Consider the following 16,373-nt stretch of genomic DNA (forward strand, 5'->3'; position numbering starts at 1 on the left):
GGTTGCGCACATGGACCAGCTTCTTAAAGCCTCGCCCGCAGACCCCACAACGGTGCCGCCGCTCAGGGGGGGAATGCACAGCCCGCCGGTGTCTGGCCAGCCGGGCCGCAGAGGAAAAGGCCTTGGCACAGTGTGGGCAAGACAAGGCAGCAGGGGGTGGCGGGGGTGGGGGTGGTGCAGGGGGTGGGGGTGGGGGTGCTCCACTCTTGCCTGCATGGGTTCGCCGGTGATAGAGAAATTTTGTCATGTTGCTGAAAGTCTTGCCACAGGGGCAGCGGTGCAGAGGATTGGCTGTGTGGGCCCGGCGATGGGCCACCAGGGTGAGCTCTGTCCCAAAGCCCCGGCCACAGTCCACACACAAGTAGCGGGCCTCTCCTCGGTGTAGCCGAAGGTGCTGCTCCAGGGAGGCTGCTTTCTTAAAGACCTTAGAGCAGGCTGGGCACTCATGAGTGCCCCCTACATGGGCACGACCGTGGGCCAGGAGGCGGTTGGCAGAGGTAAAACCTCGATGGCATTGGGCACAGCGATGGAGAGTGGTGGCTGGGGTATGTGCTGCCCGCCTGGGCCGCCGCAGCTCTTCCTCTGAGCCTCGGGTGCCCTTGCCATCACTGCACTGGTGGATGTGAGGGGCCTTCTCTTCCTCAACCATTGTCCCCTCTGCACAAGGCTCTTCCTCATCCTCTCCTCCATCAGCCTCTTCCTTCTCAAGGGAGGCAAAATGGGTCCCTTGGTGCTCTAAGAACTCCTCAGGAGTGTCCAGCAGTTGTGCACACTCGGGGCACTCATAGGGGTCCATCGTGGCTGCGGGTGAGGGGAGCAGTGGCTCTGGCTCCTCTGGGGTGGGGCAGGCCTCACAGTGGGCCAGCCAGAGGTCAGGGGACAGGAAGAGCTCCTCACAGTTGCCACAATGATACTGGACCTGGCCCTGAAGGGGGCCAATGGGGGGGTTGGTGTCCTGGGTGTGGGCATCCTGGTGGGCCAGCAGCTCTTCTGGCGACAGCAGGAGCTCAGTGCATTCCAAGCACTGGAAGTGGCTATCCTCAGGCAATGGGCCTCTGGCAGCAGGGGGCTCAGCAGGGCACTGGTGCTGCTGCTGGTGCAAGAAGACCTCCTCTAGGGTATCGTAGAGTAGGCCGCAGGCCGAGCAGATGTATTGATGCTGCAACAAGAGAGGTGTGCCCGCATCTACTGTGACCTCCGCCATGGCCTGTGGAACAAGGCAAGTGGGTCAGAAGCACCGCCCCATACCTGTCCCCACAGGGATCCTGCCTTGAGTCCTGTCCTCTGGGGATCTGCCAGCTCTTTTCTTTTCTCTTACCCTTACCTTCTGTCTTAGAATCTTTTCTGTACATCAGTTCCAAGGCAGAAAAGTGGTAAAGGCTGGATACTGGGGGTTAAGTGACTGGCTCAGGGTCACACTGCTAGGAAGTGTCTGAAGCAGAATGAAGGACCTCCAGTCTCTAGGCTTGGCTTCCCACTAAGCCACCCCTGCCCCACCCCAGCTCTTCTTTTCTCTGTACAGCTGTAAGAGCGAGCACCCATTAGGCACCTGCTGTGCCTGGGCTAACAGGGGACCTCGCTGGGGTGGGGGGTGGGGCTGTCCTGACACCTATTGCACTGATGAGGACACTGAAATCGGTGGGACTCTGGGGCCGCACCCCCCCACCCCCACGGCGCTCCATGGCATTCATTGCCCCGCCGGGGCAGCTCTCCCTGCCCTCAGGGGTTCTCGGGGAGGCTCGGGCTACTGTGGGGGAGGGGTTGCGAGGAGGGGGAGGGGGCAAGTGGGAGCCCCCTGGCTCTGGGGACCCTGTCTCTGGCTCTGCGGGGTCTCTCTGTCTTTGTTTCTCTCCAAGGCTTTCTCCCCTCAGTGTCTCTCTCCGTCAGTGTCCTCTCCCTCAGGATCTCGGGCTCTCTCTCAGGGGCACCCCCTCACCAGCCGCTCAGCCGCTCCCGTTAGCACAGCCGCTGACTCCTCCACCGCCGCCACAGCAGGAGCGCACCCCGCACCATCGCCGCCTCCCATTGGGCGCCACCACACCCAATAGGCTCGGGGTAGGGGCGGGGCGAGGCCCGCAGAGGCGGAGCTAGCGGGAGCTCTGGGAGGCGCAGGCGCAAACCTCTCTGAGAGAGGGTCGGGCAGAGAAGCGGTGTAAATCCAGGGCGCAGGCGCAGGTGCGGACCAAGCAAAAGCAATTGCTTTTGATTAGGGCCGCTAGGTGGCGCTATAGTGCGCAGAGCGTGGGCTCGGAGCCAGGAGGGCCAGAGTTCTATGACCCCCAGGTGCGTCCTAGCCAAGTCATTTCACCTCTGTTTCAACAGTAAAATGGAAATCATAATAGCACCTACGTCCCAGGGCTGCTCTAGATGTCAAAGCACTTAGCAAGTGCCAGGCCCACGCCTAATAAATCCCCTCTTCCTCCCTCCACTTTCTGCAGGTCCCCTGGTCTTGCAAAAGGCCTTGTGGTACCGCTGTGGCTAAGCATTTATATTTGGACGGAGGACTTGGGTTCGAATCCTATCTCTCACTCTTACCCGGAAAGTCACTTCTCCAAAGCCTCTTCGGAGGTCCCTTCCAAGGCAGAATCCAGTGCCCCTCTCCCCACCCCAGACAAAAAGGGACTAAGTCAGGGGTCCTTTGGGAGCAGCTGAAGCTGGAAAGAGCTCCTTGGGGGGTCAAGAGGGGACCTAGTGCACCGGCTTGCATTTGCTGGGTCCGCCGCTCTCTCTTTTCCTTTCCGCTCCATTTCCTAAGGCGAGAAGTACCTGGTACACACTCGGCATTTAATAAACGCTTATTTGACTTACGGTGGAAGGAACTTGGGGGAGGGGCGAGAATGCAGCAGCTGTGAGGGAGGAAGTTTTTGTTTGGGGTGGCTGGGGACAAGCTGCCCCACCCTGTGACACTCAGACACCGACGCCCAACCCCGGGTCCATTTTGAGTGTGCCTCCCTTTGGGAAGGGGGATGAGTCAGGGTGGGCGAGGACAGAGGAGCCCTCCCGCTGAGCCTCAGTCCCGGAGTGCCCACAGTCCTCCTCCGGTCCCAGGCAGCTGCGGCAACAAGCCACGAGCTCCACGTCTGGATATTTGACAGGTATGGGCCCCTTCCGCTCCCTCCCCCCCCCCCCCAGCCCAGCAGGCCCGAGGTAGAAGCGTGGTTGGGGCAGGGAGGAGAGAAGGACAGGGAGCTTCTGGAGGGCACACAGTAGGTGCTTAATAAACGCGCCGTGATTGCTTAGATTGGCTCGGCTGCTTTTCGGTTTCCCGGGAAGCATTTGGTGGCGTTGGGGAGGTGTTTGTGTCTCGTTGTTGTTGAGTCGTTTTCCTCGTGTCCAACTCTTCGCAGATCTCGTTTGGGGTTTTCTAGACAAAGTCACGGGGTCAGTTGGCCATTTCTTTCTCCAGCTCATTTTTTCAGTTGAGGAAACGGAGGCAAACAGGCTGAAATGACTTGTCCAAGGTCTTACGGCTAGGAAGTGTCTGAGTTCCGATTTGAACCCAGTAAGCCTTCAGGATGGGGCTCTGCACGGAGCTCCCTAGCTGTCCTGTATTGGGGTTTACCAACCCCCAATGGCTTTGTGGCTTTGTTTACCCAATATGTCTCCTTTTAAAAACTAACTCCAAATCGTTTGGACCTCTACGGCTTTTCGCTGGCTGCGACTAGATTGGCTCAAAGGACTGAGACGTCTCGGTATAAAGCTGCCCTCCTGCCCCTCCTACGGCTTCCCCTCTTGCCCCAGGCTCCTCCTCTGATGAGGGCGGCGCCTCCCGCCCAGGGGCTGTTGGGAGTATCCTGAAGATGCGCGCTCCATCCCTGCTGCTGTTACTATTGCGGGCTTCTCTCTGCTCTCACCCTAGGCATCCGGGGACTTCTCGGTCCTCCAACGTTTGTTTGGGTGCTCTTTTGTCCTCTTCCGCCAAATACGCCTCTTTGGGGGGTGAACCTGCTAATTAACTTGAGGGATCTGGCAGTAAAGCCCTAGGGGAGCATTTATAGGGCGTTTTCCACATACCCACAACCGCCCAGGGAGGTGAATGCTATTGTGATTCCCATTTTACGGAGGAGAAAACTGAGTTTTAGGTTAAGCCACCAGCTGAGGTAGAATTGGAACTCTGGTCTTTGTTTCCAATCTAACTCGAAGGGTTCCTAGAATGTGAAAGGGGAAAGAGACGCTGTCAGAGTTGAGCCAGGCTGCCCAGGCGAGGTGGTGGGGTGTCATTGAAGCTCAAGGACAGGCAGGGCCTTCAGTTACCGCATCCCCTGGAAGAAGTGGCATCAGGCCCATTTTACAGGTGACTAAACTTGAGGCTCAGAGGGGGAAGTGACTCGTGATTGGGCGGGCCGTCTTGGACCTCAGGCAAGCCCAAGAGAACAGGTTGGGAAACCCAGCCCTAGTCTTCTCCCCCCGCCCCCATTCCCCCAAGTCCGTCCTGGTGTTTTTTTTCCGCCAGTTTGTGGGCGATCCCCTTACGCTCGGCACGCGCATGCGCTGCTGATCCTCCCCAGCAGGTGGGGGGCAGGCAGGTGCGCTTAGAGTAGACCCGCTGCGCCTGCGCAGAGCGAGCCGGGGCGCTCGCACCTGCGCGAGTGAGGGTCCAGGCAGCAGGGGGCGGGGCGGGGCGCTCGTGGCGCAGGCGCAGTTACACAGAAGGTACGAGAAACAGCCCAGCTGCGGCAGCCTCAGAGGGACCCCTCGGGTGACTGAGGGCTGGGCCACGGGACTGGGCGGGTGGGGAACTTGAGAGTTCTGACGGAGGCCCCGGGCTTCGGACGGGTTCCTTTAAATCGCTGTCGGACCCTCCGCCCAGCTGAGAGCCCCCTGGCCCGGAAAGGAGCTTCTCGGGGGCCCAGCGCGGGCGCTGACCCTCCCCACCCCTTCTTTCGCAGCGCTCCTCGGTCCGGCCTGATGGTGGGACCCAGGGGCCCGGGCAGCCCCTGCTGGGAGGAGGATGAGTGCCTGGACTACTACGGGCTGCAGCCCCTGCACCGCGTGTTCCAGGTGGTGGGCGCCCAGCTGAGCGAGCAGGAGCTGGCCGTGCTCTCCTTCCTCCTGGACGAGGCTCTACCGGCGCCCCAGGAAAGCCCGCCCGGCTTGGCCCCACGAAGGAGCCCGCAGCCAGCCCCCGCCCGCTCCGGGCTAGAGCTCCTGCTCGAGCTGGAGAGGAGGGGCCAGTGCGATGAGGCCCGCCTGGGGCCCCTGAAGCAGCTGCTACGGGTGCTGTCCCGCCAGGACCTGCTGCCCAGGCTCTCACTCAAGCGAATGCGCCCAGGTACATGGCCCTTGGCCGGCCCGGGGAGCTGGGGGTGGGGAGGGCCCAGACAAGGGGATCAGGGGCTGCCGAGCCCTCTGGGAGAAGGAAGCAGGGGCTGGTGGGACCTTCTGAGGGATGGAGAGGGCTTAGGAGACAAGGGCTTGGGGGGTGGGGGTGGAGAGGGCTTGCAGGGGCAGGTGGGACCACGATTAGGGGTCTGACAAAACTAGAGAGGGGGACTGATGGGGTCCCTCTAGAGCAAAGGACTGGTGAGGACCCAGAGAAGAGAGGTGATCAGGATTACTGGGGATCCTCCCACAGGGGCATGGATGGGGATGGACCCTAGAAATGAGTGATCCCAGAGGAGACAGCTACTCCTGTGGGACAGACAGGGTTCCCAGAGGGCTGGTATTGGCCTGAGAAGAGGAGAGGCTGGACTCTGTTTGTGAGGTGATGGATGGGGCCTGGGGAGATGCCTGACTGAAGAAGATTGGAGAGAAAAGGAAGGAGGGGATAAAACAGATTCTTGGGGAAGATCAGCAAGGCCTGAGATTGGAGAGGCTTCTCTACCTTTCAGGGCAGGGGAAGTCTATTGGATTGGGAAGGTGGGTTTTCTGGGGACCTCCTGGGGAAGGGGTCAGGGCGCTTGGAACCCTTGGCCCTACTGACCCACAAGGAAGAGGTCAGACATCCCTTAGGGCTGGGCTTCTCAGAAGGTAAAGGAATTCTCAGACTTAGAGCTCAGGGAGTCCTTAGGGCTTGCCTCCAGAATCTCTCCATTTTAAGAGGAGGCTGAGGTCTCCAGTACCAAGATTTAGACCCAGGGCCTCTTGCCAATCCATTGTTCTTTCTAATATACCCAAGGCCAGTACCCGTGTTCCCAGAGTTCAGCCCATTCTCTTCCCCCCAGATTTGATTGAGCTTCTCCTTAGACCATTGCCCATCTGCCATCTTCCCAAGGGGGAATCCTGCCTTGTCTGCTCCTAGGCCAATACCTAGTTTCCCAGAATCATGCTGGTCCCCCTGGTCTGGAAATCAGATAACCCTTCTTTGGGAAGGGGATGAGCAATCCCAAGAGGATGGGGGATCATCCTCAGAGAGTGGAAGGTCAGACACCTCTTAGAGGAAGGAGACCCAAAGGTCATTCTTGAGAGGCCTGGGAAGGGGGGGGGGGTGTGAGCACCTTTTGGGGACAGGCAGGGCCCTGGGGTTTGATGAGTTTGGGGAGGCAAAACCATCCATGGACTCTTATCTTCTTTCCTTTTCTCAGTGTCCCCAGAGCGTTATAGCTGTAGTCCTTCTGGGTCAGAGACCGAGAGGCCAGAAGGGAACTGCCTGGGCCCAGCCAGTACAACTTCCCCACGGGCTCAGTGGGAGACAGGTAAGCCCTTCATAATGGGAGGGGGGGGGCTCTCTGCTTAACAAGATTCCTCTATTCCCTGCTTTAGCCTCTAAGGAAGGGATTCAACATAATAAATCCTTTTTATTTAAATTTAAATAGTGTTGAACTATAGTGAGCTAAAGACCTGGGTTTGAATCTGCCTCAGATCTTATCCCCTTTGTGGCCCTGGGCAAGGTCAGTGGACCTGGATTTCCTAATCCATAAGAGAAAGGGATTGGATTTGTCCTCTAAAGCTACTTCTAGCAGTAGAACTAGGAACCTGGAATAGTTCTGGTTTAGAGGCAGGAGAATGGGTTCAAGGCCCATTCCTCTGCAATTCTGAGGTGGGGGTAGCCCAGCTGCCCCTCCTCCTGCAAGTCTCAAAAACCAGAACTTTTATCTATTTTATTTTATTTTTTAAAAACTTTTCCCTTCTGTGTTCAGATCAATACTGTGTTTTGGTTCCTGAGGCAGAAGAGCGATGCGGGCTAGGCAATGGGGATGAAGTGACTGGCCCAGGGTCACCCAGCTAGGAAGAGACTGAGGCCACATTTGAACCCAGGTCTTCTTGACCCCAGGCCGGGTGCTCTCCCCACCCAACCACAGCTGTCTCTTATAATTGTCTGGGGTAAGAGTTGAATTTCACAGAGCTGGGCTCGACTGCCACTGCTACAGCCCCTTGTCCACCAGGTTCACCTCCTGGGAAGAGGCAGAGGAGAAGCCTGGGCCGCACCAGAGGCAGGAGGCGTCGAGGCCTGCAGGGAGCTTTGAGGGCAAGAAATCCTGGATCATCTTCCACTCCGAACAGAGTGACCTGTGGTAAGTGCGGCCCAGCTGAAGGGGCGCCGTCTTCCACACCTCCTAGCACCAGTGTGCTTTGAGATCCCCAGTTTGAGGGGGTAGCATTCAGGAATAAGAAAATGAACGGGAGGAGGGGTGCAGCAGATACATGGAGCAGTGAATGGACAACCAGGCCTGGAGAGGGAGGTCCAGGGTTCAAATGTGGCTTCCAACACTTCCTAGCTGGGTGACCCTGGGCAAGTCTTTGAACCCCCACTGCCTAGGGTCTGCTGCCATTTGTCAATGGCACAGAGCTGAGCAGGTGAGAGGCCAGCCTGTGGAAGAGGGGCCAAGGGCAGCAGCAACAAAGCCCCCGGTGAGAGGGCAGGGAAGAGAAACAGCAAGCAGGGTCCCCTGCTGCAGGGAGTGAGCTCCCCATCCCAGAGAGCCTTCTGCCCCCAAGAGCTGTGGGCAGTGCCTGAGGTCACTTGGAGCTCTGAGATGATGTCATTGTGAGCCTGAGGGTTAGGCAGTATAGCTCAGTGGGGAGGCAGGGCTTGGAATAGAGAGTGGCAGAGGGGGAGGGGCCTAGAGCAGGGAATGTCTGGGGAGGAGGAGGGGCCTAGAACAGAGTGTGTATGTGGGTCCAGAACAGGGAATGTCCAGGAGAAGGGGCCTAGAAACAGGGAATATGGGGCTGGGAGAAGCCTTAGAACAGGAAGATTGGAGCTGAGGGGTTGGTGGGGTCAGAATCTGCAGGGAGAAATGGGGACTGAGGAGGGTCCTGGGATTTAGCACTTGGGGCGCTCCGTGGCAGCCTTTGGGAGAGCAGCCCCAGCCAAGCAGGAAAGAGGGCTGGGAATGAGGGAGTGAACAGGAGGCAGGAAGAAAGGGGCTTCTTTTTAGGAGTTTGACAATGAAAGGAGTCAAGTTAGTAAATACTAAACTTGTGCCATGTGCCAGGCACGGTGCTGGGTGTGAGGGATGCAGAGGAGGCAGGAGACAGTCGAACTGGAGACCCAGCGATCCATAAACAAGCAATAGTCAGGATAAATAGGAAGGGCTCGGCTGTGGAAAGGCACCAGAATTAAGAGGAGTTGAGGAAGGTTCCTTAGAGAAGGTGGGAGTTTATTTATTTATTTAAAAGCCCCTCACCTTCTGTATTAGAATAGATACTGAGTATCAGTTCCAAGGCAGAAGAGCAGCAAGGGCTAGGCAGTAGGGGTTAAGTGACTTGCCTGGGGTCACTCAGCTAGAAAGTGTCTGAAGCCAAATTGGAACCCAGGACCTTCTGTCTCTAGGCCTGCTTTCTATCCACTGAACCACCCAGCTATACTGAGAAGGTAAGATTTTATCTGGGACTTGAAGGAAGCCAGGAGGCAGGAAAGAAAGCATTCTGGACCTGGATGAGAAACCAGTGAAAATACCCAGAGAGAGTGTCTAGTTTGTACAACAGTCAAGAAGCCATGGTCACAGGATTGAAGAGTTTGTGCTTAGGGGGCAGCTAGGTGGCTCAGGGGATTGAGAGCCAGGCCTAGAAGTCCTAGGTTCGAATCTCCCCTCAAACACTTCCAAGCTTGGTGACCCTGGGCAAGTCACTCAACCCTTTCTGCTCAGCCCTTACTGCTTTTCTGCCTTGGAACCAATACATAGTAGTGATTCTAAGATGACAGGGAAGGGTTTAAAAAAAAAAAAAAGAGTATATGTTGGGGGGCAGCTGGGTAGCTCAGTGGAGTGAGAGTCAGGCCTAGAGACAGGAGGTCCTAGGTTCAAACCCGGCCTCAGCCACTTCCCAGCTGTGTGACCCTGGGCAAGTCACTTGACCCCCATTGCCCACCCTTACCACTCTTCCACCTATGAGACAATACACCGAAGTACAAGGGTTTAAAAAAAAAAAAAAAGAGTATATGTTGGGAGGTAAGGTGTGAGAAGATTGGAAAGGTAGGAGGATGCCAGGATGTGCAAAGCTTTGAATGCCAAGCAGAAGATTTGATCCTGGAAGCACTAGGAAGTCACTAGAGTTTATCGAAGGGGGGGTGGGGGTGGGGGCGTGGCTTGAACAGACTTGAGCTGAATGGAGGCTCTGGATTGCAGATGGGAGAGACTTGAGGCAGGCAGACCAACAGCTATTGTAGTCGTTCAGGAGGGAGGTGATGAGAGTCTGCGTCAGTGCTGGAGGAGAGGGGGCAGAGCTGAAATCGACAGGCCTTGGCACCATATTGGATTTGAGCAGGGAGAGAGTATACGGCGTATATTGGCCTCGGGGGACACCTATGGTTAGAAGGCACGGTCTGGGTGAAGATCTGGCTAAGGAGACTTTGAAGGAAGTCTGGAGAGAGCTGAGAGAGAAAAGAGTGTCAAGGAGAAGAGGGGGATACAGAACATCACGAGCTACAGAAAGGTCATAAAGCACATGGATTGAGAAAAGGCTGTCGGCTTTGGCGATTATGAGATCGTAACTCGGGAGAAAAGGGTTTCAAATGAGCAGCGGGCAAAGAGAGTGAAGGGGGAAGACGATGGAGACACGTATTTGAGGAGTTTAGCCGCCAAGGGCAGAAGAGGGAGAAGCTGATGGTTGGGGGGGGGTGTGAACGATCAGGTGAGGGTTTTTTCCAGGAGGGAAGAGGCTTGGGAATGCTTGTAGAGGGAGCTACCCAGTGGCAGGGAGAGAGTGAAAAGAAATGATCGAGTGGGGATAATGGGGCACCATCTGGAGTTGGAATGGAATGGGATTGCCTGAGCAGCTACAGGGATTGGCCACCTCATCGTGAAGGAGGACGTTGTGGTCGGCCATCTGAGGGAGAGGAGTTGAGGCAGAGGGGAGAAGAGGGAGCTCATGGAGAATGGCCCCAGCATTTTCTGTAAAATCTGAAGTGAGGTTCTCACCTGAGGGTAGAAGCAGGGAAGATAGAAGGAAGGCAGCCTAGCAGTGCTGGGATTGCCCAGCAGCAGTGAGGGCCCCTTGAGTTTGTGCAACATAAATTAGGTAGAAGAGGTGTGTGATCTTCTCTGTCTTCATTCGTGTGTGGAAGCGAAGGCAACCAATGGTGGTTCCATCGATCCGAGGCTGAGGCTCGTTTGGACAAGATTTGGGGTAGGATAAGAGGGAGAAGGATTTGAGGGGTGGAGAGGGAGAGAGGAGAAATGGAGGAGACCTGAGTGTGTAGGTATGGTAGAAGGGCACCCATGAAGAATGGAGTGGCACCCAGGGCCCAGAGGATCTCTTTGGAATGGGGCAGAAGGGGAGAGGATTGGGGAAAGGGTGAAGGGGAGGTGGTTGGGGTGTAACATAAGGGAGAAGGAGACGAGAGAGCCAGAGTCCTGGGCTCGGAGAGGAGAGCCTCTGGAGAAGCTGGGACAGAATCTCTCAGGGAGGAAGAAAAAGATTTCCATGCTACAGGAAGGGCCCTGGGAGGTGGGCCTGGCTACCCTAACCTTGGAACAGACAAGGCAGATGATGGCGGTCACCCAAGATGGTGGGAGCATGAAAAGGCAATTGAGGGATGGAATGAATGAATGAATGAATGAATGACTCAGTGAATTGATTACCTAGAAGATCATGAAAGGGGGCAGGCAGGAGGACCAGGAAGGGTGGAAGGCTGGACATTGGGTTCAGAGCACTGGCCTTCAACAGCCAGGATGGCTCATAGAATTGCAGGCCTCTCAAGGCCCTGGAGAACAGGGTCAGGGTCCAAGCTGGACCAGGGAGAAAACAATCTGGTGCCCTGGGAAGGAAAGGAGGGAGATGGGGATTGAGGGCCCAAGGGCCAGGTAGAAGAGGGGTAACAGGGATTGGTGGTGGGGCCCCGGCCTCTCCCAACACCCTTCCTTCCTTCCCTGCAGATATCCGCCTTCGAGTACGGGCCGAATACTGTGAGCATGGGTCAGCCTTGGCCCAAGGGGTGGCATCCCGGCGGCCCCAGTCACTGGCCCGCCAGCTGGACCTGTTCGGGCAGGCCATGGCTGTGCTGAAATCGAGGGACCTGGGTTCTGTGGTGTGTGACATCAAGTTCTCCGAGCTTTCGTACCTGGATGCTTTTTGGGGGGACTACCTGAGTGGGGCCCTGCTCCAGGCCCTGCGGGGCGTCTTCCTGACAGAGGCCCTTCGGGAGGCTGTGGGCCGGGAGCCCATCCGCTTGCTGGTCAGCGTGGACGAGGGGGATTACGAGGCTGGTCGGCGCCGCCTGCTGCTGCTGGGGGGCCACTCACCTGGGGGGATACAGGCCCCGCCACCCCGCTGACCGGGGCCTTGGACACCTGGGAGGGGGCGCCATTGCCCTGCCCAGCTGTCATCCTCATCTGGCTCCCTCCCAGCCCGGCTTGGGTGTCCCGAGAGCCCCATCCCTGCTGTGGGTGGGCTGGTGGGTAGCCCAGAGTGGGGGGGGCGCCCTCCTCTTGTCTCCCCTCCTCCCCACAGAGAAGAGCGTACGTTCAGTGTAGCCGATGTAGACTTTGTTCCTAGGCCTTCACCGCCCCTAGCTCCAGCCGCCCAGGCCTTCAGACACTGGCACCCAGTCAGAGCCCTGGCTGGGCCCGCAGAGGCCATCGGTGGGCGTTGGGGAGGCCCCGGTCATCTCCAGCGAGCACAGACCGGAGAGGCCACCTGGTCCAACCCATTTGTTTTACTGACAGGAAGGCTGAGGCCCAGAGAGGAGGGAAGGAGGTGGAGATCCAGAAGCCCACATGGCCTAACCCCAAACCCGGCCTTTGTCTAAACAGCCTAACGGTGGGGTGCTTGTGGGACCACGCGGGAGCTATGGTGTCCTCTAGGGGGTAGTGTAGGGTAGTGGCCAGAGCACTGGCCTCCCTGCCTCAGTCACCCCATCTGTAAAAGAAGGGAGTTGGACTCATTGGCTGAATTAGTGTTGGAGTTGGAGGAAGCTTAGAGGCCGCATGTCCAGCTCCTCCTTTGAGGAGGCCCGCGGGAAGAGAGGAAGCCTGCTTCATGCTGCGGTGGGCTGGGCGACGTTGGGCAAGTTCCCCGCCCACACACAGGCTATGCAGGTTGTTTGGGTGGCTGGGATGGGTGAGTCAGGAGGCTGCCTGCGAGGGCAGGAGCGCAAGCCCTGGGAGGCTGGAGAACGCGGGCCGGGTGGGAACGGAAAAGCCACTGATGCGTCCGGGCTTTGCTTTCTGCACCTGCAAAGTGGGCTCCATCTACAGGCCTCCGCTTGGGAGCTCCCACTCAGCCGGGGCCTGGCTCGGGCCACTCTTGGCTCTGGAGTTCGTCTCCTGCAGGCAGGCAGGCCGGCCCGGCCCTCGCGGGGGGGAACTGCCCAAGCTTCCGGGCTTTACTCCCTCTCCTCCCGGGCCGCCTGCGCGGGACGTGGCTGGGGAGCGCTGGGAGGCGGCACCAATAAAGAGGCCAAGCTGGGAATGAAAGGTGCTCTGCTGTGTTTCTTTGGGCTCCGGGACGGCCGACATCCCGTTGGGGGCCGGAGAGCTGCTGGAGGGCGGCTGAGAGCGAGGAAGGGCACGCGAGAACTGGGAGTGCCAGGGATGGGCGGGGCCTGGAACAGGGAGTGTCGGGGCTGGGCGGGACCTTAGGCTAGGCTATGTGGGGAGGGGCGGGGCCTGGAACAGGGCGGGTCAGACCTGGGAGAGGCCGGCCTTAGGAAGTGTCAGGCCTGGGAGAGGCCCTAGAACCCCGGCCCTGTCCTTGCGGGTTTTGTCCCCAAACAAATGAGCCCCCGAGGCTTTGAGGGTGTATGCGGCAGGACTCGGCCCCTGGTTCACTGGAGGGGAGGGGGGCGCGCGGTGAGACGAGGCGAGAAGAAAGCCGGGAGGCTTTGGGCCGCCATTGGGAGAAGACTGAAAGGCAGCTGGAGCTCCGCAGGGACGAATAGATCTGGGAATCCGAAGTGTCTCGGAGGTGCGGACTGATGGGCAGAACCTGGCGCTTCCCTTTGGCTGCACTCCCAGCGTCGGCCACCAGGTGGCGGTGACATCTACAGAGATAGTGGAAGTTGCCCTTGGCTGCCGGGCAGATGCCCTTATTTTCCAGAGGAGGAATCCGAGGCTCTTATCTCGGTGACTTGTCCAAGATCTCTCAGGGAGAAGGGGCACAGCTAGGATTTGGAGCCCAGACTAGCCCAGGATCTATTCCAGCTCTAATAATCTTGCTTCCGGCAGAATCCATTCCAATTGGCTGTAAGGACGAAGCAGGGATGGGGAGAGGGAGCAAGAGAACTTTGCATTTTACAGGCTAGGAAAGTGAAGTCCCCATAGAGGGCCTGGGCCACCCTTGGAATCAGAATCATAAATGGGCCAGCCAGAGGAACTCAAAGTAGAACTCAGATTGCTGTAATGCTTTTAGATTTACAAAACACTTCCCTCAAAACAACCCTGTGAGGCAGGTAGTTCAAGTATAACTTCCCATTTCGTGGATGAGAAAACTGAGGCCTGAGAAGTGGGAGATGATGCTAATGTCTGATTTGGGATTTGAACCCAGATCCAACACTACATCCTCCTCTCTCCACACAGAACATCAGAGTTGGGACCTCAGAACTTGTCTTCATTTTACAGATGAGGAACTGAGCCCAAGAAAAGTGAGAAGACTTCCTCCAAGCCCCACAGATGGTGGGTAACAGAGTCAGAATCCAAACTGTGGTCCTTAACTTTAAAGCTGCCGTTCTTGCAAGCCCAACCCCCTCGTTTTCAGACCAGGAAGCTGAACACTCCCAGAGAGGGAGCTGGCTTATCTGTACTCGGCCATCTAAGCCTAGAATTCTGCCAGGATTTGCATCTGGGTCTCTTGTTCCTGACAAGCCCAGGGTTCTTTCCCTGACAGCCTCATTCTTTTCCTCTGTCAGTCCCCAGGCATTCAGTTCTCTCCTTGTCTTAGTAAGCCTGTTCTCAGTAACCTCCTGCTTTGCTTTTATCCTTTTATTTCCCATTTTCCTCTGTTGCTGTGCCTGGGTTAGTGATCCTCCCCCCAAGGGAGCCTCATTGATACAGTCCTGAAGCTGGGAGACCCGAGTTCTCGTGTTGACTCAAATGAGATGCTGTATGGAGACCTTTACAATGTTTTCCTTCTTTTCGGACCAGTGCCCACCCTCATAGAGAAACTCCTGCCCATGCAGATTGGCAGCTTCTGGCCACAGAGAATGTCTGTGAACCCCTCTGACTCAGACCAGCTCAGGCTGTCTCTCTGAGACAATCTGGCCCAATCTGAACATGTTCTATAAATGGTAGTGGATGGGGGCAGCTAGACTGCTCTATGGATGGAGAGCCAGATCCAGAGACTGGAGGCCCTGGGTTCAAATCTGGCCTCAGAAACTTCCTAGCCGTGTGACCCTGGGCAAGTCACTTAACCCCCACTGCCTAGCCCTTACCTCTCTTCTGCCTTAGAACAATACATGGGATTGTTTCTCAGATGGAAGGTCTTTCCTGGCTATTAGACTGGCTTTTTGAGAGAGCCTGGGTAAGTCACCTCTATCTGGGTCGCCATCTCCATCCCTCCCATCCCACAGGGGCTAACAATTCCTGACCTTTTTTTTTTTTTTTTTTAAACCTTCTCCTTCCATCCTAGCGTCAGTATTATGTACTGGTTCCAAGGCAGAAGAGTGGTCAGGGCTAGGCAATGGGAGTGAAGTGACTTGCCCAGGGCCACAGAGCTAGAAAGTGTCTGAGGTCAGATTTGAACTCAGGACCTTCATTTCTAGGTCTGGTTCTTTATCCTGTCAGCCACCTAGTGCCCCAGTTCCTGAACTTCTTAACCTCCCTGGGCTGATAGGAGGAAAGAGAGGCGTCGTCACACTTTCTTTCCAGCCTGCATTTTGGTTCCGCAATCTCCCTGGCTTGACTTCTTTGGTGAGCTCAATACTCCATCCTTTTCCTCTCCCTGGCCCCTGAACCTTTCCTGGATTTTCACAGAGTCAGAGGCTCCTTCCCACGTATACTTACCCCAGCACGCATGGTTTGCACACTGGAAGGGCTCAGAGAGGTCATCTGGTCCAACAGGCCAGCATGGGGTGGGGCTCCTTCCTTCTGGGCTCAGCTCAAGGAGCTCTTCCTTCCCTGCTCCACTAAGTGCCCCCTCCCCAAATCGGGCATTTACCTGATATTCACTGAGTCTGGATATGGCAGCTTCCTTCTGGGAGGCCAGCTTCCTGAAGGGAGGGGCTCTTTGCCATTTTGGGTTTGGGGTTTCAGAACCTGCCATGGGATGGAATCTGGCTCTAAATACGGGGAGGTAGTGCAGAGTGTTTTAGACTTACAGTCTGAGGATGTGGGTTCAAATCTTGTTTCTGCTGGGCTTTGGGAGATCTTGAAGAAGTCCCTCTCTGGGCTTTAGTTTTCCTCACATCTATAGAAATGAGGGGCTTGGGCATCGTGGACTCCAAGGTTCCTTTCAGCCCAGACTCTGTGAAGGAGGCGCCCAAGTGGTGCAGTGGATATAGCACTGGGCAGGAAGATCTGAGTTCAAATTTGGCCTCAGACACTTCCTAGCTTTGTGACCTTGGGCAAGTCACTTAACTTTTGATTGTCTCAGCTTCCTCATCTGTAAAATGAATGAGAAAAGGAAATGGCAAACCACACCAGTATCTCTGCCTAGAAAACCCAAAAGGGTCATGGAGAATCGGGCACAACTGAAAGACATCAGCAGAAATATGCCAGGCTCTGCACTAAGCCCTGGGTATAAAGAAAGGCCCAAACAGTCCTTGACCTCAAATGGCTCTCAGTCTGTGGAGGAGACAGGATGCAAACACCTGTGGAGACCATCCCTCTGGGAAGGAGGAAGCACACCTGAAATGTCACCTACTGTTACCATTATTATTGATGAGCCTGCCTTGGGGAGAGCCATCCTGGCCAGTCCTGGGGATTGCTATTTGTCCTTCCTTCCTTCCCTTCCTCCTTCTTTCCTTCCTTCCCTCCCTCTCTCCCTTCTTCCCTCCTTCCTTCCTTCCTCCCTCCCTCCCTCTCTTCCTCCCTTCCTCCCTTCCTCCCTTCCTCCCT

General features: G+C 56.6%; 2 protein-coding genes across 3 annotated transcripts in view; one reads left to right on the forward strand and one right to left on the reverse strand.

Annotated features, from left to right (window-relative positions):
- Window positions 1–2,026, reverse strand: part of ZNF526 (zinc finger protein 526) — a 5,734-nt gene extending 3,708 nt beyond the window's left edge. The window contains exons 1-2 of the mRNA XM_044671051.1: window positions 1,937–2,026; window positions 505–1,207 (exon numbers count right to left, since the gene is read on the reverse strand). Coding sequence (XP_044526986.1) covers window positions 505–1,207; window positions 1,937–2,026 — 793 coding nt within the window. The remainder of the gene's footprint in view (window positions 1–504; window positions 1,208–1,936) is intronic.
- Window positions 2,027–3,057: 1,031 nt separating this feature from the next.
- DEDD2 (death effector domain containing 2) lies at window positions 3,058–12,797 on the forward strand. Of its 2 annotated transcripts, none has more exons than XM_044671053.1 (5): window positions 3,058–3,095; window positions 4,890–5,272; window positions 6,525–6,635; window positions 7,326–7,454; window positions 11,259–12,797. In XM_044671053.1, the coding sequence occupies exons 2-5, from the start codon at window positions 4,909–4,911 to the stop codon at window positions 11,654–11,656; spliced, it is 1,002 nt and encodes a 333-aa protein (XP_044526988.1). In that variant the 5' UTR covers window positions 3,058–3,095; window positions 4,890–4,908; the 3' UTR covers window positions 11,657–12,797. The 2 variants fall into 2 exon arrangements, with proteins under 2 accessions (XP_044526988.1, XP_044526987.1); XM_044671052.1 differs by lacking the exon at window positions 3,058–3,095 and adding an exon at window positions 4,664–4,699.
- Window positions 12,798–16,373: the final 3,576 nt, after the last annotated feature.

Source organism: Gracilinanus agilis, chromosome 3 (assembly GCF_016433145.1).
Source record: "Gracilinanus agilis isolate LMUSP501 chromosome 3, AgileGrace, whole genome shotgun sequence".
NCBI classification, from domain to species: Eukaryota; Metazoa; Chordata; class Mammalia; order Didelphimorphia; family Didelphidae; genus Gracilinanus; species Gracilinanus agilis.

Excerpts from the sequence above, each read along its gene's own strand:
- DEDD2 (XM_044671053.1), top strand. The coding sequence starts at position 4,909 with ATGGTGGGACCCAGGGGCCCGGGCAGCCCCTGCTGGGAGGAGGATGAG. Across the intron at positions 5,273-6,524 it reads ACTCAAGCGAATGCGCCCAG|TGTCCCCAGAGCGTTATAGC; the intron begins GTACATGGCCCT and ends TCCTTTTCTCAG. Across the intron at positions 6,636-7,325 it reads ACGGGCTCAGTGGGAGACAG|GTTCACCTCCTGGGAAGAGG; the intron begins GTAAGCCCTTCA and ends CTTGTCCACCAG.